Source organism: Crotalus tigris, unplaced genomic scaffold (assembly GCF_016545835.1).
Source record: "Crotalus tigris isolate CLP2741 ecotype Arizona unplaced genomic scaffold, ASM1654583v1 scf7180000017568.13789103, whole genome shotgun sequence".
NCBI lineage: Eukaryota > Metazoa > Chordata > Lepidosauria > Squamata > Viperidae > Crotalus > Crotalus tigris.
The window spans coordinates 1,154,599-1,180,061 of NW_024096479.1; the positions used below are offsets into that span (position 1 = coordinate 1,154,599).

Sequence of the window (25,463 nt, forward strand, 5' to 3'; positions counted from 1 at the left end):
ACTCTTAACACATCAAGAATCATTCTTAAATTATTTTTTATCTGTCTTTTAGGTAGAAAACCATTTTGGTCTGTATGTATAAATTCGATCAAAAATTTCTTTAGTCTTTCTGCTATTATTGAGGCGAAGATTTTGTAATCTACATTTAGTAGCAATATTGGTCTATAGTTTTTTATTTGCGTTAGGTCAGAGTCTTCTTTGGGTATTAAAGTAATGTTGGCTTCAGTCCATGTATTTGGTATTTTAGCCTCCAGGAGTATTTCATTACCGAGTTCTTTCAAAGTAGGACTTAATACATCTTAGAATGATTTATAAAGCTCTGCAGGTAATCCATCTGGACCTGGAGTCTTATCATTTTTTTGCCTTTTTATAGCTCTATAATCTCCATCATTGATATTTTTCCATTTAGTACATTTCAAATATTCTTTGAAATTTTGGTAAGTCTGCTTTTTTAAAATACTGTTTGCATTTTTTCTTTTGGAATCTTTGTAACTTTGATATTTTCTGCACTGTATGTGTTTCTAGTTAATCATGTAGTTAGTGCAGTACTGTATTTCTTTGTTATGTTTATTTTGATCTTTGGCATATTTGTTTTGGCCTAGTTGTGGGACTGAATATGGAACTGCATACCCAAATTTCTACTAGTACACAAACTTATTTTTTTAAGAGAGATGAATTTTCTGTAGCAAAAAGCTATATAGCTTGCATGCCAATTAAAAAATTTACACTCCTTTTAAATGTGCAATTTACCTTTACTGAATATGTGGCTATCTCTTGTGAAAGTTTATCTATTTTGGTATGTGACTAACATACAGGATAAAATAATGCAAAAGGAATCCCAAAATTAATTGCTGTGGTACTTGGTGTTTGTAAAGTATTGTTTTTAAACAATAAAATACCTATAAGATACTATCTATACGTTAAATTCCACAGGTGAATATGAATCTAAAATCTCTATTGTAAGCTTTATACAATAACAATAAGGCTAGAATCTATATAACTATAAATATAGAATATACAGGCTAAGATATTGGCATATCATTCTCCGTTATATAGTGAGCATAGTATTAATTTGAATACTATCAAATTATTCCATCCAGATTTAGCATTATATTGCTTAGTTCCAGAAGTTGTGGAGAGTTGTAAACTTTCTCACTCATACCTAAGGATACTGTACATTTCATCTGGCACTATTTGACTAGAAATTTATGTTCTTTGTTCTACTTACATTTAACATTTTTAGCAAGATGGGAAAGGCATTTTACATAATTGATTACCACTTCATCTTTTTGAATCACATTATCAATTATCAGTCTACATTAGATTATCACTAATATAACTGTTAGGCTGTGAGATGACTGTCTTGTTGTATTAGCATTTCCAAAACTTATATTTTAATGAATTTCTCTCTGAGGTCCTTATGGCTCTGCTCCTTCTGTCACTGAGGAAAACTTAAAAATCCAGGTTCTCCCAACTTGGCTTGAGCCAGGGGTGATTTATGATCTTATATGTATTTACATATATGTAAATACATTGTATCAAGGTATAACATAACAATTAAAATACACACAATACATATATGTATTTAGTTGTTCGTCCATCAGTTTCGATGAAGACCTTGACATCTTGTGGGTTATGGTCCATCAACGATGTGTCCGTAGGTGGCTAATAAGACCGATGTTAGCACGGAATGTTCTGCCACATACTGAACAAAGAAATGTAGACACTGTTACTTCAGCATTTGCAGCTCTGGCTTTGCGGAGTGCTCGCTTTTCTTGTGCCAAGATTGTCCTTCTGTGTTCATATGTCTGGCAACCCTGGTACACCAAGGTGCGTCATGTCGGTTGATCATGTGCCAGAAGTTCCCAAGAGATGGTGTTAATATCCAGGGACTTAAGAGGCTTTCAACGTGTCTTTGTATCGCTTCTTTTGTCCCCCGTGCAATCGCTTTCCTTGAGACAGCTCACCATAGAAGAGCTGTTTAGGGATGCGATGATCTGGCATCCTTACAACATGGCCTGCCCAGCGTATCTGGGCTTTCATCAACAGAGTGCAAACTGATGATAGGCCTGCTCTGGAGAGGACATCTGTGTCTGGTATCTTATCCTGCCACCGGATCCTCAGAATTCTACAAAGAATTTTAATAATAATTAAAATACACACAATACATATATGTATTTACATATATGTAAATACATGCATGTATTTTAATTTTACAGTATTTCCCTGATTCAATAGTTATTTTAATCTGTTAATTTATTTTAATCTGTTTAATCTTTCATGATTACTTTTAAATATTTGCATGTATTGCCTTGAATTGCTCATGCTGAAGTGACCTTATGAATAATAACAATAATAATAATAATAGCAGCAGCAGCAGCTGCTCTACAGTTAATCCAGTCCTAAGTTTTAATGTTTAAACACGATACATTAATTTGTATCTTTAAAAAATTAGTAGCCACATTGAAACCTTTCATTCATATTCACATGTATCATGTGAAGTCATGAGGGTACAGGCTGATTCTATCTCATATAGATAGATAACCCAGTTGTTTTAAATTTAAATTCTCTTCTCTACAGCAACATAACAGAACTAGGAATTCTAATCTCTTGTTTGAATTGCTGGAGCCAGCCTATCAGTTGCACAACAGCTACCAGAATGGAATGGATAGCTAATTGCATTTTAAAATTCAGAATATGATAATACTGCTTAATGCAGTGGTCTTAAGTTTTTTTTTTTAAAAAAAAAACCGACTGATAAGCTGCTAAATATTTGCTAAGAAAAAACAAGAGAATTAATGAGTTATATTCTTCTACATCAGTGGTTCTCAACCTTTTTAATGCCGCAACCCCCAACCGGTCGTAAGTCGAGGATTACTCAACCGGTCATAAGTCGAGAACTACTCAACTGGTGCAGCACCGTTTGCAGAATGGGACTTTTGGCGGGCTCAGCAGGGCAGAGACAGCCTGGACAATTCCTATTGGCTTTTGAAAGCCAATAGAATTAGACTCTATTCAAGAGAGTCTATTCTATTGGCTTTCAAAAGCCAATAGAATAAAAGGGAGTAGCACAGCTAAGGAAAAGGGGGAAAAATGGCGGACTGCATTGTTTGGCGACCCCCGTGAAATGGTCGTTCGACCCCAAATGGGGTCCCAACCCACAGGTTGAGAACCACTGTTCTACATGTTCAAAAGATAAAGATTATCTCCATGCATGGAGTAAAATAAGTATTTTTATTGAAGTATAAAACAATGCATAGCATTTATAGTACTTTCTTTTGTAGTAAATCAAATTTTATTAAGTAAATGAAATAGATCTTTCCTCAATTTTATGTTATTTTAATGGGCGGGGTGATGGTGGTAAAAGAAAAATTCCACTCCTCAACCCCAAATAATCGGCAGCTTTTCCCATTGTTGATGGCATCCAACTTGGGTCTCCTCTCATAGCTCCTTCACCTGATTTAAAAAAAAAAAAAACCTGCAATCTTTTCTTGCTTCATTCCAATCAAACAGAACATTGAAAAAATATAAATGAGTTTGCAACTCTGTCCGAGGGTCTGTCCATCAGTAGGGTAGAACGGCAGCAAAATTGGTGTGGGGAGACGAACTAGTAGAACAATTAAGTACAAAAATGGGCTGGATTTGACTGGGGCCTACAGCAAAATACATTCCAGAACACCTCCCCCTCTTGTGTCTCCCACAATTGGGTAGTAGCTTGGAATGCTCTGCTATAAGAAGTCCTGTCCTGCAGCTTATTTATTGCTGTTCAGTACACATAAACATAGATGCAACATGAAGTGAGAGCAGAAAGACATAAATGTAGAGATGCATCTGCCTGCCTGCCTATCTGTCTGACTAGCTGTCCATCTACCTACCCACATACTGTATGTAATGGCTGCCTGACAGTATACAAAACCAGGCCACATATATGTAGTCATTCTAAACAGACCTTTTTCATGCGCACCCAGGCAATGCATATGCGTCCACTCTGATTGGACCCTGAGACACACACAAATAAATACAATATGTACTTACGAGGAGAAACATACAGGTATCATGTTACTTTGTTACATAGAAAAAAAAGTCAGGTGACACCTCTGGAAGTTGGAAAGAATTCCAAACAACGTGGTTTCCCTATTTCTCCTCCTCCCTTTTCAAACAGGAAAATAATTGCAACCAAAAGAGGGAAGTTACTAGAATTGGTGGGGTCAAATAGCTGCTTTTAAATTTTTGTTTTGCATTTTGGGATGGGCTTTTGTTGAATTTTTTTTTTTATTTTATTAAAGAGTTTTATAAATTTTACAAAAAATAAGAAACAATACAAAAACAAAAAACAACATATACAAATAAAAAACAAACATTACCCAACAAAACCCCCCTTCCCCCACCCCTACCCAAACCCCCCCTTCCCCCCCCAGGACCTCCCAGAGCAGAATATAGGCTTAATTAAAGAAAAAGTTAAAAAAAATTATAAAAAAAGAATATAAAATAGAAAATATATATATATATAAAGTTAAAAATTATGAAAAAACTATATAATATTTTTTATATCAAATTTAAATTGTATGAATTTTATCCATTTATCCCAAACAGCAAGAAATTTCTCTTGCGTTTGTCCCTTTAAGAAAGCCGAAATCTTTGCCATTTCCGCCAAATGAGACACTTTAAGAAACCATTCCTGCAATGTAGGCAAAGATTCCTTCTTCCAATATTGTCCTACTAACAGCCTTGCAGCTGTTATCAAGTTTAACATCAATATAACCTCCTTTGTGTCACAATCAGTAACTATACCTAACAAAAATAATTGTGGAGTAAATTTTACCCTCCTTTTAAAAATTCTCTGGATATTCCACCATATCTTAATCCAGAATGCTTTTATCTCTCTGCACGACCACCAAATATGATAATAAGTAGCATCCATACAACCACATCTCCAACATTTAGGTTGTAAGTCAGGGTACATAAAAGACATTTTTTGTGGATCAAGGTGCCATCTATAAAACATTTTATAAAAATTCTCCCTTAAGTTCTGTGCTTGTGTAAATTTGACATTTCTCACCCAAATAATTTCCCAGGTGTCCAATGGAACTGGCTCACCAAAATTCTGCGCCCATCTAATCATACAATCTTTAATTAGTTCCGTTTCTGAATCCAATTCAACTAAAACCCCATAGATCCTCTTAATGTGGGTTTGTCTTTGATCCTTCACTTGCTTAATAAGATTTTCATCTTCTCTGTAAAAACCCACCTTACAGTCCATCTTCCATCTATCTAATAATTGCCTATATTGGAACCAAGAATAAATAATATTTTCTTGTGCTAACTCTTCCCGTAATTTTAACTGCCAGTTTTGTCCATCCCATTTAAGTAACTGTCTATAGGACACCATATCCATTTTAACCCCTCTTTTTATTTCTTCTATTGCATGCCAAGGTATAGCCCATAATGGTACTTTAAAATCACTTTTGTAATATTTTCTCCAAACCCTAAGTAAAGAAATTCTTAAGATATGAGATTTAAAAGCCCAATCCATTTTTTTATTAAATATTAAATAGGCATGCCACCCAAAAAGTAAATTCCATCCCTCTAAGTGAAGTATATCAGAATTTGTCAAATTTACCCAGTCACTAACTAATGTTAAAACCACCGCATCATAATATAATTTCAAATTCGGCACCTTGAGTCCTCCCCTCTCACGGAAATCTTGCATAATTTTAAATTTAACCCTTGGCTTTTTCCCTGCCCAAATAAATTTATTAAGGCCTTTCTGCCACTCAGTTAAATTGATCTCATTCTTCAAAATCGGTATCATTTGGAACAAAAAGAGAAACTTGGGTAGAATATTCATTTTTATCACTGCAATTCTTCCCATGAGGGATAATTGCAACTTTTCCCAATTCTTCAAGTCTCTCTGTACCCTAACCCACAACCTTTCATAATTATTTTTAAATAATTTTGCATTAGAAACAGATAGCATCACCCCCAAATATTTTACCTTATTAACAATTTCAAAACCCGTCAAGTTAACCAAAGTCTGCTTCTCCCGACTAGTCATATTTTTAGGTAAAATTTTTGTCTTATTAACATTAATCTTAAAACCCGAAACCAAACCATAATTATGAATCAGCTGTAATAATTTTACTACAGAATAAGTAGGTTGCGACAAAGTGATGACCAAGTCATCCGCAAAAGCTCTTAACTTATACTCTTTTTTATTAACTTCTATTCCTTTAATTTCCTGCGACTCTCGAATTTTGATCAACAGTATTTCCAGTGTTAAGACAAACAGCAACGGTGATAATGGGCAGCCCTGTCTAGTACCTTTCTCTATTGTAAAAACCTCTGACAAACCTCCATTAACGATAAGTTGTGCCGTTTGTTTTTGATATATTACCATAAGAGCTTGCAATATCTTTTCACCAAAATTCATCTCTTCCATTACTCTTAACATAAAATGCCAATTCAATTGATCAAAGGCTTTTTCAGCATCTAAAAATATCAGCCCTGCAGGAACTTGGTTGTTTTTATCTAAATATTCTAATAAATTAATAATTTGTCTGACATTATTTTTCATGTACCTTCCAGTTATGAACCCAGATTGATCTTTATGCACAAGGTGGTGCACAACCCTCATAAGCCTATTTACTAAGATTTTTACAAATATCTTATAATCCACATTTAAAAGAGATATAGGCCTATAATTCTTTGGTAAAGTAAGATCTTGATCTTCCTTTGGAATCAATGATATAAAAGCAGTACGCCATGAGGGAGGAATCTCTTGACCCTGTAAAATGCCATTAAAAAGATCACCTAATGGTTGGATCATCTCCTCCAGTAAGGCTTTATAATAAACAGCTGTTAACCCATCCGTACCCGGTGCTTTCCCTGGTTTCAATTGTTGAATTGCTAGCGAAATTTCCTCCTTAGTAATTAAACCATTAACTTCATGTTTCTGATCCTCTGTCAATTTAGGGAAACTAACCTCACTTAAGTATTTATTTATCTCTAAAATTTGCACATTAGTAGATTTATATAATTTTTGATAATAATCCAAAAAAGATTTCTTAATCAATTCCTTCTGAGAAACTAATTTACCCTTGTAATTTATTTTATCTATTGTTCTCTGTCTCTGTTTCTTTCTCAACTGATAAGCCAACCATCTCCCTGGCTTGTTAGCATTACAAAATGTGTTTTGTTTCATAAACAATAAATTGGTTGCAGCTTGATCTGCTAACAACATATTAAATTGTGTTCTTAACAACTTTAAAGATTCTTTAATACTTTCATCAGAAGGATTTAAAATCAAAGACTTTTCTTTTAATTTAATTTCATCTTCCAATTCTTTACGTTTCTGAATCTGTTTTTGCTTATGACAGTTATTCATTTTTATCAAAATCCCACGCATAAATGCTTTCCCTGCATCCCATACCATTGACATTGAAGTCCCCTTATACATATTCAAAACAAAGTAATCCTTTAAACACTCCTTTAGTTTCTGAACATTTTTTTCTTGTCTAAATAAATTCTCATTCACCCTCCAGGATCTTCTCTCCTCTTTTTCTTGAGTCAACTCCATCCAAACTGGACTATGATCCGTCAAAGACCTAGGGAAAATCTTGACATTCTTTACTCTATTATATAAGTCCGTTGTAATCAAAAAGAAGTCAATTCTTGAGAAGGATTGGTGTCTATCTGAAAAGAAGGTAAAGTCTTTCTCCTCTTGATTACATTCCCGCCAATAGTCCCGTAATTCCCAGTCCTCTTTCATATCAAAAAAGGCTTTAGGTAATTTTGCCTGCTTAAAAAGAGGAGAAGAGCCTTTTTTGTCCCTTTGTACGTCTAAAACACCATTCCAATCCCCCATTAATACCACGGATCTGTAGTCCAGCAGATTTATTTTTTCATGTAAGAGTCTATAAAATTGTTCCTGTTGCTGATTTGGTGCATATAGTCCCACTATAAGTACTTTCTTACCATATAAGCCCAATTCAACCATCACATATCTCCCTTGGGGGTCAGACTCCACCAGACAAACTGGTAGATTTTGCTTGACATAAATAACAACTCCCCCCTTCTTCCCGGGAGCAGAAGATACGAAGTGAGATCCCAGACGGGCATTAACTAAATATTTCTGATCCTTAAGTAAAATATGAGTTTCCTGTAAGCAAATAACATCATTATTACGTTGCTTCAAATAATAAAAGATTTTTTTCCTTTTCTGAGGAGAATTCAATCCATTAACATTCCAGGTCAAAAACTTTGCCATCTCCCTTGGCCCGCAGCCTGGAGAAGACACCTTGGAGATCTGAAATTGCAACATGTGTTGCATGACTCTTGGGTCTTGCTCCTCCCACCGGCGGTGATACATTTCCAGGAGAAATCTCTTTGGCCTCTTTCTTACGTTGCTCCTTCTCTTTACGTTTATAAGCTGCACGAGTCATTCTCTGCTCTTTAACCTCCGTCTGGCGTTGCCATTCAGCTTGCAGCATCCCAGCAGAAACCGAACTTAATGCCTCAGACTGCTGCTCCGCCTCTTTGCCACTCAGGGATTTCTGAACAGGTAAAATTGAGCCTGCACCTAGGACTGAAGTATAGAATTCTCTAGCTTTATCAACCGTATTCAATCTATAACGTGTCCCCGCATGGCTCAGAACAATACCCATCGGGATTTCCCATCTAAATGGCATCGATCTAGCTTTAAGCTCATTAGCTAAGAAAGCAAAATCTTTCCTGCTTCTTAAAATTTTTGATGGGATTTCCTTTAGTATAATGACATCTTGGGCAGCTATCTGAAATCTTTTATTATAAAAGGCTTGTATGATCTCATTACGCAGAGACTTCTTCGTAAAATAAATCACCACATCTCTAGGCAAATTCTTCTGCTTAGCAATCCAAGAGTTAAGCCTGTACACTTTTTCAACTTCTCTGCGTAATTCTTCTTTGTCCATGTCCAAAACCACAGCCAAATCAGTAAGAACCACCTCCATCAGATCTTGATTCATATCTTCCTTGAGGCCTCTAATCCTCAAAGCATATTCCATCTGCCTGTACTGAAACATCAGAATATCTTCTTGTGAAGTCTCCACCTTCCTTTCCACATCTTGAATTTTATCATCAAAGGAATCAACTTTATCTTCAACTTCCTCGAGTCTTGCATTCAGCTTAACCACCACTGTAGCCAAACCTGAGACTGCTGCAAGTATATCTTGTCGCAAAATATTATTGTTCTTTTCCAATTGATCCTTCATCCCACTTATCTCTTCTTTGAAGTCAGATTTAATTTCTGATTTAAGCTGTGTAGAAAGTTGCTTCATTTCCTCTCTCATTTGAGCTACAGCCTCTCCCATTATACCTCTAGCCTCTTGTGCTGAAAGTCCAGGCAAAGGAGGGGAGGGTGGTGGCTGTGCCGGTGGTGCATGTTTAAGTTGTTGTTGTGGTTGTGCAGTAGAAGCTATAGGAGAGGAAATCACCTTGGATGTTGTAGAAGGCGGCTGTCTCTTTGAAGCCATTTTAAATAACACAGTTCTCACTTCCCTTTCCCCCCCCCAAAAAAAATGAGGGGGAAAGAGAGAAAAATTTTACTTTTAAAAGAGGCAGCAAAAACACTATAATCCTTGAAAATCCAGAGAAAAAAAACCAAAAAGAAAAAGAAAATCAAAAAAGAGGATTCAATACCAAAAGCAAAAGTAAAGTCCAGTCCTTAACAGGAGAAAGTGAAACAGGAGAAAGTGAAACAAAAGACAAGGAAAAAAAACTCCGTCACTTTCAAAACGCCATCTTAATTCCTTCTCCACAATAATAAAAAAAAAAAAAGGAGAAATAGTCAGAACTAAATAAAAAAAAATAAACACCTAAATTGTATAAGAAAAAATCCTTTAAACTGCTCTGTCCGTTTTTTAGGAATTACTCACCAACTCTCTATAAGCACGGAGATAGAAGCGGCAGTTTCTTTTGCTTCCTAGGAAGCAAAAACAGCTGGGAGGCGGAGACAGCAAGAGCTCCGAGGGAACACTCCTTTCACCCCCTCTAGGATTAAATCCAGAGAGGGTTCAGGGGTTCTACCTCTACTCTTGCACTCTCTGTCCCTTCCCTTTGCCCGGGAAGGGAGTTCCGAGCCGCGGACCAGCTGATGCACGCTGTGCTCCGCGGCTCTGACACTTTCCCAGCTGGACGGCTAAAAGATAGCCGCCATCGCTGTCGCTCCGTACCGGAAGTCCTGTTGAATTTTATTAGGAGTCCAATAGTTAATAGGAAAAATTGGCTGGGACCATAAAAGGTGCAGTAGATCCAATTTGCCCAATAAAACACCAACATGCAAAAACACATCAAAACCCCCCCCCCCAATTTTTTTTTTTGTTCCTGCCTTCTCTGAGAGCCGTAAGGAACCACACGACACTCTTGTTCTATATATCAACAGCTAAAACGGGACATGATTTAGCTTTGTGAAGTTTTTCGGTATAGAATGCATTCCTGCTCCTCTTTTTATTTTGTATATGTAATGGGATTGCATATGTAATGGGAAACCCCCTCACTGTAAACATTCCTGCTCTGCCCATTTCCTTTTTTCTTGTGCTAATTTTTAAAGAATTGACCAAAATCTAACAGCAATGATTCAAAAAGCTTTTCTCCTCCTTGCTAACCTGAACTACTCCTTAATGCTGCCTCTTCCTCCTCTTTCAACATAGCCCCTGCCAGTTCTGCTGGCACTTCTCCTCTTCCTGCTACTTCTGCCTCTGCTTCCGCCCCTCTCACTCCTGCCACTGTCCCATCCTCTGCTACCCCAGATGTTGCTGCTGCTGCTGCAGGGGTTCAGCCCCTTGCTGATGGCTTCACTTCTCCAACTCCCCCTGCTGCCTCTTCCAATCCCTCTTCAGGTGAGTTTCTGCTGTTGATTGCTGGCAACTGAAAAGTGCAATTCCTGCCTAAAGCTGATCAGATGTTTTGAGCTTTTAGATCACGGGTGTCAAACACGCCGCTTCACGTGACATGTCGTGATGTATCATGACTTTTTTTGCATTGCCGCAGCTGGGGTGGGCACGGCCTCTGTATGATGCAACCGGCCCGTGGGCCAGCAGTTTGACACCCCCGTTTTAGATAGATGGATATTTCCATTATTTCTTTTTTTCTTCTTGAGTGAGGAAAAATGCCTTTTCCCCTAGAACCATATCAGATTGAAGTTGGTTCATTTTGGAGCTAGTGGTTTTTGTTTTCCTGATGTTCTGGACAAAATTAGAAAGATGGAAGCTACAATCAACCAAGATGCATTTTGCCAGATTAATTCTGTGAATATCAAACTCTGGGATATGCTCTAGTCTAGTTCTAGTGCTAATCAATTTATCTACAGTTTTATTTCTGAACTTCATATAGTACAGCTTCTGATATCAGCTTGGCTTATTGCATTCCTTCATAAGACGTACATAGGTCTGAAGTGAAAATAAACCTTCCATGTGTACTAAAGCACAACTAGGCCATATGAAATTGATGTGTTTTAAATTATAGCTCCTAGAAACTCTCATCAATTTTGGATTTGTTTTTCTTCCATTCAATAGTGTCTGATTCTCAGAGACTGCCTGGGCTTAATCCCTGCAGTTTTCTTGGCAGCATTTCAGAAGAGATTTGCCATTGCCTCCTTCCTAGGGCCGAGAAAAAGTGACTAGCCCAAGAACACCAGACTGGCTTTGAGCTAGTGTGGGACTAGAATACATGGTCTCCCAGTTTCTAGCCAGGTGCACTACACGAAACTGGCTCTCATTCTGCATTACAGTACATTATATTTGTTCTGTTAACTGTTCTAACAACTGCTCCTGATCACATATTTATTTAAAACAAGCTGAAAATATTTAAAATCAAATATCTCACAAGATTTGGAATGGTAATGCTGAATGAACACCAATAGTTTTACAGTTGGCAATATTTTGTCATTTAAAAAAATATATTTTTGGCAATCCACCAAGAGAATATTTCCGAGCCCCAGGAGCCAACAGGTCCTGAGACCACCAGTTCCAATCCATTGCCCTTGATTTTACCTTGGTCCTGCCTTTGAAATATTGAGCCAAGTAACCTCAAGCTGGTCAATAATAAGATTGTGGATGCAAGAGCTGTACATGCAAATTCATGCAAAAACAGTTGGGGAGAGTCCAGGCATGAAAAATTCAGCATTTTGTAATTAGTGAAGTCCATTTGTACTTGAGCAGTACCAAATGCTTAACAACACAATATCTAACATGAGGTTCTTCTGCATTCTGACTCTTTACATTTTCACTGAGGAGCACTGTGGCTAAAAGTGTAGAGAATGTAGATAGTCAGTTCATATTAACTCATTCACATATGCTGGTTATTAAATAATTAATGTTATGTATGTATTATATTAAAAGGCTGACTTCCAGATAATCAAGTTATCTATTTTCATATTTAGCCACGTTTTTTCAGTCAAGAGAATCACCTCGTAGAATGTTTTCTTCTTAAATTTGTTTAATATACTTTTCATCCACATAGGATTTTTTTTCCATTCGAAAAGCATATGTCCTTTTAAACACTTAATTTGAATTGCCATGCCTAAATTGAATTACTTCATCTAAAAATGCATTGCTCAAGATTTTATATTTTTTCCTAACCTGTCAAAATAGGTCATCCTGTTCAGTTCTACAGCATGAACAGACCGGCTACTCGGCACACACCTCCAACAATAGGGGGTTCTTTGCCATATAGGCGCCCTCCATCCATCACTTCACAGAACAGCCTTCAAAGCCAGGTCAACGGAGGACCATTTTATAGCCAGAATCCAGGTAAGATAGGCCCCTGCAGAATTCCCAGTTCTGATCCATTAAAGGAGAGTAGAAGAGAAGAGTATTAACCAGAAATAGCTGGATATGGTTAGCAAAAACCTGCTGTATATCATAGCACATAATTAAGTCCTTCCTTTAAATTTTCTAGTGTGTTTGTTAACACCAAGGAATTGGTAATGGAAACACCAGACCCAAAAGCTCACTTGCTTTAAGTGTCTTTCGACACAGTAATGCCTCTATAATGCCTGAGAATAGAATAGAAAGGTATACTGTATACTTCTATTCCTATAATTAGGAAGAGCCGAGGTGGCGCAGCAGTTAGAGTGCAGTACTGCAGGCCACTTTAGCTGACTGTGTTCAGCAGGTCAGCGGTTCAAATCTCAATATACATTGCTTACTGGTGTACACCGCTTAGAGAGTGCTTGCACTTAAAGCGGTATATAAGCCTCATAAATAAATAAATAAATATCGGTGGTGGTGAACCTATGGCACGGGTGCCAGAGGCGGCACTCAAAGCCCTCTCTATGGGCACGCGCACTGTCGCCCCAGTCCTAGGCCTTCAGCTGGGTTTTATAAAATCTTTTCGCTTTAGGCCTCTGCAGCCGTGTGCAAAAAAAAAAGGGGGGGGTCAATCAGTCAATTTCAACTTCTCACAGGAAAAAAAAGAACTTGCAAAGTTGGAATTGATTGATTGAACTTTTTAGTCCCACCCTGTCTGCCGTTACCACTGCAGCCACGCCCACCCAATGGCCTACACCCACCCGGCACCCGACGATGCATAAATGGGTTTTGGGTTGCAGTTTGGGCACTCAGTCTCTAAAAGGTTCGCCATCACTGGTATATATGTACAAGTACATACATATTATGTTCATACACATATACAACCCTCCTCCAAAACTTGGATGTACTTTTTAAAAATGTGAAGTAAGTTGCTTAGGTTTGGCTATTTTCTTCTGCAAAAACTCTTGGTATTGAATATACTTGGTAGAATACTTTGTAAAATAAACTGCTGGAAGATAAATTGTTGACATTTGTTATTCCTGTGTTGAGATACCATGGAAGGTACCCAGTAATGTATAATTAGTCATGTAATCCCAATTCAATTTATCTGAAGAAAATAATTAAAGTTGTTGCTTCCATTGATTGTAAACTTACACAAATATAATTATTTTGATAAATGCGATTCAGGACTTAGCCATATAGTCACTCTTTAAATGCAGTTAAATCCTCAGCCCTAAATTAATTTCGATTAAATTATGTGGAAATGAGTCAAGAGTGCATATTTATATCGAATTTATAAATATGGAAGAAAAAAGGTCTTGTCTTGGAAGCATTAATAATGTGGCAATATTTTTATTTGTCACAATAATATTGTGGGACATTTTATTTGCTATAATAAAATAAGTATGATTTGAATAGGGCTGTTTCAGGTATATTATTCTATAGATACTCTATATCAGGGCTTTTCAACCTTTTCACCCATTGTACCACTTTTAGGATATGGCAGTATCCGAGTACCAGTAGTCGCCTAGCAAAGTGTCAAAAACTTGATGACCAAAAAAAAAAAAAAGGGAAAAAAGTGATAAAGTACAGGTAGTCCTCAACTTACAACATTTCACTTAGTGACTGTTCGAAGTTAAATGGCACTGAAAAAAGTGCCCCCCAAGCCACAGCCGAGCAATACACCTGCCTGCCCACCCGGTGGCGGTCTTCCTCCTGTTCGAGGTTTTCATTGTTGTGAGCATTTCTGTTGAGGATTGGCAGCGGGGGTGGGGTGGAGGGGTGTTTGGTTTTTATTCCCCCCATCTGCTGGGTGGTTGCAGTGACCCTGGGACACTGTGACCGTCATAAATATGAATCAGTTGCCAAGCATCTGAATGTAAATCGCAAGACCCTGGAGATGCTACAACATTTCAGCTGATCGGCGCTTCTTCTGGGCTCAGCAGAAGTGCCAGGATCAATGCTGCTTTCCAGCTGATTGGTGCTTCTTCAGTGTTAAGCAGAAGCACCAGGATCAGTGCCAAGCTCCAGCTGGAGCCTAGCACTGATCCTGGCGCTTCCACTGAGCCCTGACAGCCCCGAAGAAGCACCGATAGGCTGGAGACTGGCGCTGATCCTGGTGCTTCTGCTGAGCTCTAACAGCCCTGCAGCTCCAGCCGTCTCTTGCTCAGGCTTGTGCAATGCTGCCACCGGTTCAGCTCATTCCCCTCCCCCGCTACCACTTTTCTAGGATGGTCGCGTACCACCTGCCAGGTGCCAATGTACCACAGGTGGTACCTGTACCACTGGTTGAAAAGCCCTGCTCTAGATGTTTCCCAGAATTGTAAAAAAAAAAAAAATTGTTACTTAAAAAATTGGTTATCCATTTTCAAAGTTCTGCATAATTAATATTACCTAGTTGTTAATTATCTAGTCACTCCATTGCATTTATTTTTTATTTATTTAGAAAATTTATATTGCTGCCTACTCGCACATGGCAGCATTTAGTAAGATGCCACATTGTCTATCCAGTTATTTCATGTTTCTATACTATATTTCTGATTAGAGTCTATTTATTTCTACTCCTTCACTGCAGTGTCTCTTGCACCACCTCCTCCCTCCATCCTACAGGTAACTCCTCAGTTACCGTTAATGGGATTTGTGGCCAGAGTTCAGGAAAACAGTAAGTTTGCCTTTTCATTGATCTGTGACTTAAGTAAAGATTTTTCAATTTTTGTTTCTTATCTTAAATTACCTGTATACACTAGCTTGATTGATCTTTGGGTAAGAGGCAGTTTTGTATAGCTACATCGCTCTATTCCAGTGTTTCTCAACCTTGACAATTTTAAGGCATGTGGACTTCAATTCCCAGAATTCCACAGCCAGCATTGCTAGCTGTGGAATTCTGGGAGTTGAAGTCCACATGCCTTAAAATTGTCAAGGTTGAGAAACACTGCTCTATTCACTCCCGATCTGGTAGAGATTCCATGTTTAGATGTGTTGATCAGATTTATCTGGTAAATTCTGTCCAAATTTCAGGCAGCAGCTAAGACACAGGATGTGTTGCTCTAATCTTGTTTACTTCTGAAAATAGGGTAATTGCCTTTCTTCCCTGGCCTGTGTTAGAGCAAGGCACCTTCTAGCTTTCAGATACTGCTTGTCAGGTGCAAAAGACCAGGTCCACACCTGGAAGTCCAGTTAAACTGATTCATTGCTAAAAAGCCTATGTGTGCACAGGAATCTTCTCAACTAATGATTAGCAGATGCTTGGAGTTAGATAAGGGTCAACTGAATTGGGAGGGGGGAGGTTGGACTTAGTTCACTTGTGGCTACGTAGAGAACCCTCTTTTAACTCCACCCCCAGGTTCTGCTGCTCCTTTCCCTACAGTGCTGGGCGGTATATGATATATAATATCTGATGGATACCAAAATTATTGGATTATCTCCATTAAACATATTACATTAAGAAGGGAAGCAAAGAAGTCTTGCAAATTCTTTGCTATAAAACAAGCTATATAAATGCTATGCATATGGGTAGCCTTCATTATCTGTAGTTTTTATTATCCACACATTTGTGTATCTGTGGTTTTGCTCATTATCAATGAAAGTTTTGAAGGATGAAGGAGCTTTTGCAGTATAATAGTAACATTATTTACTACACATGTCTATATTTCCACTTCGGGTTTCATGTGTAAAATAAACTGGACAAATATGTCCTGTTATTTATTAAATTGTTATTTCACGTGAAGTATTAATACCACTTTATAATGCCTTGGTAAGGCCACACTTGGAATACTACATCCCGTTCTGGTCACCACGATGTAAAAAAGATGCTGAGATTCTAGAAAGAGTGCAGAGAAAAGCAACGAAGATGATTAAGGGACTGGAGGGTAAAACATATAAGGAAAGGTTGATGGAATTGGGTATGTCTAGTTTAATGAAGAGAAGGACGAGGGGGGACATGATAGCAGTGTTCCAATATCTCAGGGGCTGCCACAAAGAAGAGAGAGTCAAGCTATTCTCCAAGGTGCCTGAAGGCAGGACAAGAAGCAATGGATGGAAACTAATCATGGAGAGAAGCAACCTAGAACTAAGGAGAAACTTCCTGACAGTTAGAACAATTAATCAGTGGAACAACCTGCCTCCAGAAGCAGTAAATGCTCCAACACTGGAAGTTTTTAAGAAAAGACTGGACAGCCATTTGTCCGAAATGGTATAGGGTTACCTGCCTGAGCAGGGGATTGGACTTGATGACCTCCAAGGTCCGTTCCAACTTTCTTCTTCTTCTTCTTCTTCTTCTTCTTCTTCTTCTTCTTCTTCTTCTTCTTCTTCTTCTTCTTCTTCTTCTCTTCTTCTTCCTCTTCCTCTTCTTCTTCTTCTTCTTCTTCTTCTTCTTCTTCTCTTCTTCTTCTTCTTCTTCTTCTTCTTCTTCTTCTTCTTCTTCTTCTTCTTCTTCTTCTTCTTCTTCTTCTTCTTCTTCTTCTTCTTCTTCTTCTTCTTCTTCTTCTTCCTACTACTACTACTGTTACTACCACTACTACTACTACTGTTACTACCACTAGTACTACTATTACCACTACTGCTGCTGCTGCTATTACTATTATTACATAACAAGGCAGGAAACTTGAATATTTATTTATTTTTTAGTTTCAGACACACCTCCCCCTCCACCCCCAGTAGACGAAGCCGTTTTTGATGAATCTCCACCACCACCCCCTCCTCCAGAGGATTATGAAGAAGAAGAAGCAGCTGTGGTGGAATACAGCGATCCTTATGCTGAAGAGGATCCACCATGGGCACCAAGGACCTATTTGGAGAAAGGTTAGTTTGTTGGAGTTGTAGGTGGAAGTCTGTCTCCCTCCTTGGGTCTGAATTCAGTGCGATACATTATATCACACTTTTTATCCTGAGAGCTTGAGAGTCACAGGTTTTTTTTACATTTTGCCAAGTAATAGCACTAGAAGAATATTTTGCTCTCTTATGTGGTGTCCCAAAGTGTGACTTACAATGTGATCGTGAAATAAAATTGTTATTAGCCGTCTCCAACTCCTTTTAAACAAAATGTTACCGGCTCCTTTCCCCAAGAACCCAAACCTGTCCAGATAAGAATGTAGTTCAAACATTTAATTTTATGCACTCAGTTTTTCAAAATGTTTCCCTATATCAGTTACTAATAACTGTGATTGTATTCCATTTCACCCGTGTGTCCTGTGCAGTCTTTGACTTACATCAGCAATTACAATCAGAATTTCCATCACCAAGCAATGCAGTAATAAAGCATGACTGAATCTCTTAGTGATGCAGTCTGTATAATCTTGATTGCCATTGTTAATTGAAGTTCACAGTTGTTAGGTGAGGCAACTTCTTGCTGGTTTCTTACACCAAACTTAGTGGAGAAGCTGACAGGAAGTTGCAAGTCCTAGGCTGGCAGGCAGGTAAGTTGCTGCTGCTGGGGGTGGGTGGGAGCAGAGAGCAAGGAGGTATGTGGGGGTGCAGGGAGGGGGTCTGCAAGAAGTGCTGGTCAGGGAAAGTGTGAAGAGCGCATGAGAGGCTTTTTGCGCAGGTCAGTGAGGGTGTGATGGGCTGCCTGACAGTTGGAGTGAATCAGATGCATGAGGTTGCACAAGAGTGAGATGTGAGAAGGATGCATGAGGACATGCACGACACGCAGATCCAAGAGGGTATGCATGGAGGTGCAAGTGACATGACTGCAAAGGTCTGGGGGCTGGTGCACAGGTGAAGGGGGCTTAACCCAGTGATTTGCGACAGTCCCTGCTGGCTTCCCCTTTGACTTTCTGGAAAAGCTAGCAGGGAAGATCACAGATGGTGATTATATGAACACAGGTACTTGGCAACTGGTTATGTGATCGACTGACTGTGTGGGTGTTGGCTTAGCCAGAACACTGACGATGAGTCATAACCACTGTCATTCAGTACTGCCATAACTTTGAACAATCGCTGAATGAATGGTCATAGTTCTACCTGTATAGTACCTTGTGTTTTTTGAGGGGAGGGAGTTGCTTTGACTCAGTGTTGACTCCTGGCTACTGATTGGACAATTCCGTGTAGCTTTCTTGGCAAGATTTCAGGAGTGATGTGCCATTGCCTCATTATTAGAGCTGAAAGAGAGTGAGTGGCCCAAGATTACCCAACTGAAATTGTGCCTAAAATGGGTGTTTGGGCACAAGGCAAAGAGGTTTTTGAAAAGTTCTCCACTAAATCATTTTTGTGCTTTTCATTTTTTTTTCAGCCATATGAGAAATGAATAGCATTCCGTTAAGCCACCAAAGCATTGTTAGTAGTCCTGCATCACATACCCTGGAAAATCACTGTTAAAAGAAAGATGTATGGATTGAACTCCACTTCTACTAGCAAAGAAAGCTTGTTGCTCCGTCAGTGGACACTTTTGAGGAATCAGTCATTTAGTGTGTTATCTTTTTTTTTTCTAATTTAGTATTCCATCATTTTAGACTCAACCTGTCTACATGTTTTACAATTTTGGGTTAGCAGCTATTTCTGTAAATGGGAAGGAATTCTTGCATGACTAGCCAATAAAGAAAATGCCTACTTTTTGATACAAGAGACCACGTAAGTGAAAGCTGCAATTGCCTTGTGTTTAACTGCTTATTTGAAATGCTAATTTTGTTTTTCTTCTTGTTCCTAGTTGTGGCAATTTATGATTACACTAAAGACAAGGAAGATGAACTTTCCTTTCAGGAAGGTGCCATCATCTACGTCATTAAGAAAAACGATGATGGGTGGTATGAAGGTGTGATGAATGGAGTAACTGGACTCTTCCCCGGAAACTATGTAGAGTCCATCATGCACTACTCAGAATGAAGACCACTATGGCAAGAGACAGAACCAAGAGATTGTTGGGCTGGCCAGGTCCCTTTGGCAGCTTGGGGGGAACCTGGGCACCTGAAGGAAGGATCATTGTAACAAAACCACTCCCCTTTTCTCCTTTTTATAAAATGGTGATTTGAATTGTTTTGAAGAATGGCTCTTCCATTTGCCAGCAGCGACCAATGACCAATATTAATGAGCTGACTGATCAACATGTAGATACAGAGATGTAATGAACTTGCCAGTAAAGGGATCCATTACTCAAATTGAGACCCATTCAGTCAAAACATGGGATTTTTTTTTTCCTCAGGAATACCATGCCTGGTATTGGGGCATCTTGGATGTTAGCTCTGAAGGCTTTGTTAGGCTATCTGCCATCTCTTTCTCCCTCCTTATTCTGCACATATTACTGCTGGATGTGTGATATTGTTCTGGCAAACATTCTGATATCACACACCGACTGGGTCTCAGCTTGGTTCCTTGCATCTCTAATACAGCAATTCTGCAATTGTTTCACACATATAGCTTGATATAGGCTTTTAAGGAGCTGTTTCATTTCTTCTTACAGGAGGACGTAACATCAGAGATAATCTCCCAATATGTTGAGACTTCCAAGTCATAAACTGGGCCTCTTTTATATCATTCAATTATTTTTTAAAAAGTTGGACTAAAGATCATGAAGGACGATAAAGCTTGACATTCTAAAAATGGCCTCTGTCCTTCATATAATTATATAGCAGCCTTATTCAGCCCTCAGTATGCAAAATATTTATGAAATGGTTTAAATCTGCCCTCCTGATAGTGTTCAAAAACTGCTTTCAGTCAGGCTTTAGCCCTTGTTGTTACAAAGGCTGACGGCAGTCTTCTAAAATTACCATTGCCTCGTGTTTTATAATTTGGGAGTTAGAAAGGGATATAAGTATTTTATAGAGAAAGGCTTTGTCTGAATTGATTAGCCTGCTTCAGTTGACTATAGCCTGTCCAATTCAGAATAAATGTGTACTAGTGACATTGGCCATTAGTTCTATTTCAGATTTTAATACATACCATTCGGGACCTGTGAAAGCAGACCAAGGGCTGTTGGTTTTCTTTGAATGCAGATTTAGAAACTGACAAAAGCATGCATTATTTTTTCTCCCACCAGTAAATATGTGGGTGATTTTCCAACGTGGCAATGGAAATCTGCTATAATGTCTGTAGGCATTTTAGCAACAAGCTAGAGGATATACAGAATATGTTTATTTTTGTTATCCAGAATCATGGAGCAATCAGATTCAGGCATGAAGTGAGGTGGGAAGGTGTGAACTCTTTTCTGTACTGTTGACCATAGTCCTTATGAAGCTTGCTTTTGCTTAGCTGCTGTTTTCATGCTGATAGCAGCTGAATTGGGGGGATTATGAGAAGAACCTGAAGGGTTTTGTATTAGCTCTGTGGTGTATTGTGAGACGTTAAGTTTACCTATATGCCACAATCCCAGCCCAATTCCTCACTGCTGATTAACATAATAAATGTTCCCCCAAATACATAGAATATAATATTTCTTTTTAAGACATTGTAAACATTTCATACTTCTTACTCTTAGTTGATTTGCTGGGTATATTGCTCAATATAATGTTTCAGTATTCATGTACTTGGAACACTGATTGTAGTAGTCAGCCTTCCTTTCTCACATAAGCTAGCCATACATTTACTAACCATCTTCTGAATTATACAGATTATGTTGGTATAGCTTCCGTGGCTTCCTCTGTTGCTTGTTTGTGCCATTACTAAACCTCAGGTGCTACCAAAAGTCATTAACTTAGCATCAATTGTTGTAGCTCCCATTAGTGGGACTGCTAATGAGATCCAGGTCCCTTCATAGATTGCTATTTCAAAGCTTGAGACCCACTGTGATAATGTTTGTTGTCACTGGCACGCAAAAACAAAAAACAAGATAATCAAAGCTGCCTCCTCCTTTTTAATGGTGTCAGTATTGCAAGGTATAGATGGGTGGGAGTTCAATTGCATTCTGTGACCATCAGTTTGCCTTTACTGGCACCCCACCCCCAACAGATTCCAGTACTTATAGAATAAGGATCACTGAGGACTGGCTTGTTTGAAGGCATCCAGATTTGATTTGTCTAAGAGAGAAGGGTATCGCTGAAAGCTGGATGTATTTGTAGATGTTAGAGTACTGGAGCCAGCTTCTTGCATAAACATGAATTGAGAATATGAGTTATGATGAGAGCCTGATCTATTAGCACAAGGGGTAAATTTCTACAAAGGGCCAAGCATGATGGGTATGCATATAGATATTACTGTGTAATATCATATGTGTGGTGTTAAGGTGTACAGTCTTGAGACACAACCTACCATATGAAGATGGAAATGCAGCCTCCATCAGTATGCTTGTTGTAAGTGCTGCCACTGTTCCATGGGGACCCAACTAAGAGAAGACTCTGCTCTGAGAAGTTGAAAGTACAACTTTAATACTTGTTTGGAGCTTTGGAATAGGATTCTGCTTCAAAGATCATTCATCAGTGGCATCCTGATTTCTCCTGACTTTTGCAGAGCCTACCAAGAGGATGAACAAAAGAGGTCAGGGGTTATGGCAAATTATTCTGGACAAATTTTGTGGACTATGTGGCTCAGTTCTGAAAAACTAAAGTTAACATTTATCCGTTTAAACATACTGGGTGTTGTGCCTGCAGGCTATGAGCTAATGTTGCAAACAATTTCTTTAGAATGGAAAACTTGACCAACAGCTGATTAGGAAAGCAGCATAACAATACAGCTTATTCAAATTTCCTCTCCCAATTTTTCATATTCTGCTTTTTTTTGTCATTACTGATGCAGTTATTGTCTGGGACTGTGCTTTTTATGGTTTCATCAACTTCTGAAGAACACATCCCCCCCCCCAACAATCTTATTTTCCTTTTTCAGAAACAGGTTGCCTTAACAATCCTTCACATGTGATTTCTCTGCTGTTCTGGGAAATGTTACACTTGTTTTTGGTTGTAGAAAAGACTGGTGTTACTCCTGGAGCTCTGTTATTGAAAAGTCGGTAATGGGAATTCTTAACTCTGTCCCTTTGCAAGACCTAAACCACAACATTTTATTCCTAGAACAAATAGAAATTGAATGATGATTCTATGGCAGAACATAAATGAACCCTGACTATTTCCTGGCCATGGAAGGGAGGGTTGGAGAAGGTTTATGTTTTTATTGATAGCCTTTTTGTTTTCCTGTTTCAAAGTGCTTTCAGTATCACATGATTTTTATAAGATGTTACTCATTTGCTTGTTTGGGGAGAAACTGTACAGCTTCTATGGAGGGCAAGGCCACAGTTCCCTTATAAGAAATTGGAACTCTCTGATTGTATGACTGCTTCCTGTATCCTCCAGACAGACCAAGATCATCTTCCTGCAAAGTTCTGCAGAGGGTGTTTACAGATTCCTTGCCTCCTGCTGGTTTAATGCTTTTATTCTGCAATACTAATGTTGTGAAAATAATCCTTGGATTTTATGCTTATTTTTTATTTTGTACAATTTTGAACTATGTAGAATGCCTATGGATGATGCTATGTACAAGGCCCAAAGTAATCGGACTCTGTGTGTATGTAATGTTACATAGACTGCATGTTATATCAAGACAGTGAGAGTGGTTTTTCAAATATCATTTACTATTTTTCCCAACTTACTTTTTTTTTTCCACTGGTGTTTAATTAAGAAAAAGGGGTGAAGAGGAGGGGCCTGGATTTCTCCCTTGTACCTATCCTCTTTCCCTAGTCCTGCTGTAAAGCTATTAAATATGTTGAACACTCCACATTCTGTTTCAGTATCTTGTGGGGAAAAACAAGTAGTGGGGAGTCCAAAAAGAGCTCAGTGTCAAATTTTTTTTTAGCTTTTCTTTCATCATAAAACGGCTTTGATTCCCTCAGCGCTCATTTTTCCAACCATGCAATTATGGCACACGAATCCATGTTCATGAACATTCTTCTGCTTCATTTAGAAAGCAACATTTGTTTGCTGTGGTACAAATTAGCAGCCCTTCAGCTTCATGTAGCGTCTCAACTTCCAGTTTGAGCCCCTACCATTCTGAGACACGCTGTCAAAATTCAGAAGCCAAGTAGTTGAATTTAAGATGAGCTTTCCCCAAATTAAGGGTGGGAATCAATGGAAATGTAAAGGATGACAACCCTAATTCTTATCTTTCCGTCCTCAACATATAAATGATTGGGGGAGATAACGTGGGGCTGTGGCTGCATCGAGGGGGAGACAAAGATTGCTTCTATAGCCCTCCAGAAGATTGGGAAGCCTCAGAGCCTTTGAATATTACTGTCCTAGAGGAAAAGTGCTTTTTGTTTATCATACGAACAATATTTTGGTGCCTTCAGGCCTAAGGATTGTCCTTTTTAGGGGCTTTTTTTCCTTCAGTAAAAATTGAAAACCTTTTCCTCATTTGAGAGCTGGCATCATAATATATAGGAGGAAGAGGCAAAGAATATGGTCCAGAGTCTTATATTGTTTGGCTGCTTTTGCTTTAATTTTACATTCTTTTATAAGACTGGCTTAGAAATGTTGCTTATGGATTTGTTACTTGACCTTGGTTAAATTGGCAACATTTGGGAAGGGACAAGGAGAATTTAATGAGAAAAGTGAATGTTCTGGGTGATCTCTAACAGATAAGACTTTTGTTGGGAGGGGTGGGAGGTCTAACTTTTGCAGATTGTGTTGTGGTTTTAGCTTTATTATTTTTGTAATTTATCCCTGATTTCTATGTGGAGTGAAAAGTGAGGAGTTAAACTTTTCATGTAAGAACAAGGACTTAAAACATGTTTCTGGTGTACAGGACTGTAGGCATGTTTTGCTAGAGAAAAATCAAAGATATAGCTAGCGTAGATGGTTTTGAACTGCTCCAGAAGTTAAAATGTAAAGGAAATGAAGTGTGTTAAACTAGCAAGAATAGCATATCTTCCAGTTTTGGATAGTTGGAGCAGCCTTTGTTTATAGCAGTATTTGAAAATGTCATCAATGAAGGGGATGTTGAAGTAGAAAGGATTAAATTAGCTATGTAATGACAGATTTTTGAGCATCAATACATAGTCTGTAAGAGCTGATGTACCAATTAGAAATATATAGAAGTTCTCTGATTATAGATTTCTCAGAGATTATACACCTGTCTAACATATACAGTATTATACATCACTTTTACTAGACAGGATACTGCATTAAAAAATACAAGTTGGTGTTGCTCAAAACAAAGATCTTAGCCTGGTACATTTTTTAAAAAAAGCTGATAGATTTGAATTTGACAAGTGAATCCCATTGGAAATCCAGAGGGAGCTGTTAGGTTTACATATGAAGAGAATTTGTAAAGTCTTCTACACCTTATAATGTATGTATACCAGATCAATGGCAATGCTAAAATCATGCTATAGATAGAAGAATGGTGCTTTTTTGCCCTACTGCAGCAGAATAGGCAGCAATTCAAGACAAAAAATGTCATGACCAGTCCTGCCTAGGCCTAAAGTTTAAACCTTACGCAGTCTATCAGTACTATCACTCTTACTCATAGATTCCATTATATCCTTCATATAGTACATGGGAAATGGCACAGAGTGGCTTCAGTTGGAGTCTTTCAAGAGTTCTGGCTGAAATTTCATAAACACTGGGTGCTGTTTTTCAGATATTGAATTATGTGCCTCGTTGTGTGGCAAACTTCATTTGCTATCATATAAAAATAGACATTTGATTTAAAATGAGCCGCTTTACTAGTAGTGGCTGTGGGTTCTGAGCTCTTAAGTATCCCAGTAGTGTGAGAACTTTGGGATTTTAGGGAAGGAAGCCTTGCTGGTTTTGATTTATTGTGTAT

The 25,463-nt window shown here is 38.3% G+C and overlaps 1 protein-coding gene across 15 annotated transcripts in view; it reads left to right on the forward strand.

Moving 5' to 3' along the window:
- ABI2 (abl interactor 2) overlaps positions 1-23,416 on the forward strand; it is an 84,236-nt gene extending 60,820 nt beyond the window's left edge. For 8 of the 15 annotated variants that reach the window (XM_039354830.1, XM_039354869.1, XM_039354821.1 and 5 more), the window contains 4 exons: positions 12,627-12,785; positions 15,361-15,447; positions 17,412-17,585; positions 19,429-23,416. In XM_039354830.1, the coding sequence (XP_039210764.1) occupies positions 12,627-12,785; positions 15,361-15,447; positions 17,412-17,585; positions 19,429-19,604 (596 nt within the window). In that variant the 3' untranslated portion in view covers positions 19,605-23,416. Of the gene's footprint in view, positions 1-10,685; positions 10,875-12,626; positions 12,786-15,360; positions 15,448-17,411; positions 17,586-19,428 lie in introns of all 15 variants that reach the window. The other 7 variants (XM_039354769.1, XM_039354792.1, XM_039354783.1 and 4 more) reach the window with 1 other exon arrangement.
- Positions 23,417-25,463: the final 2,047 nt, after the last annotated feature.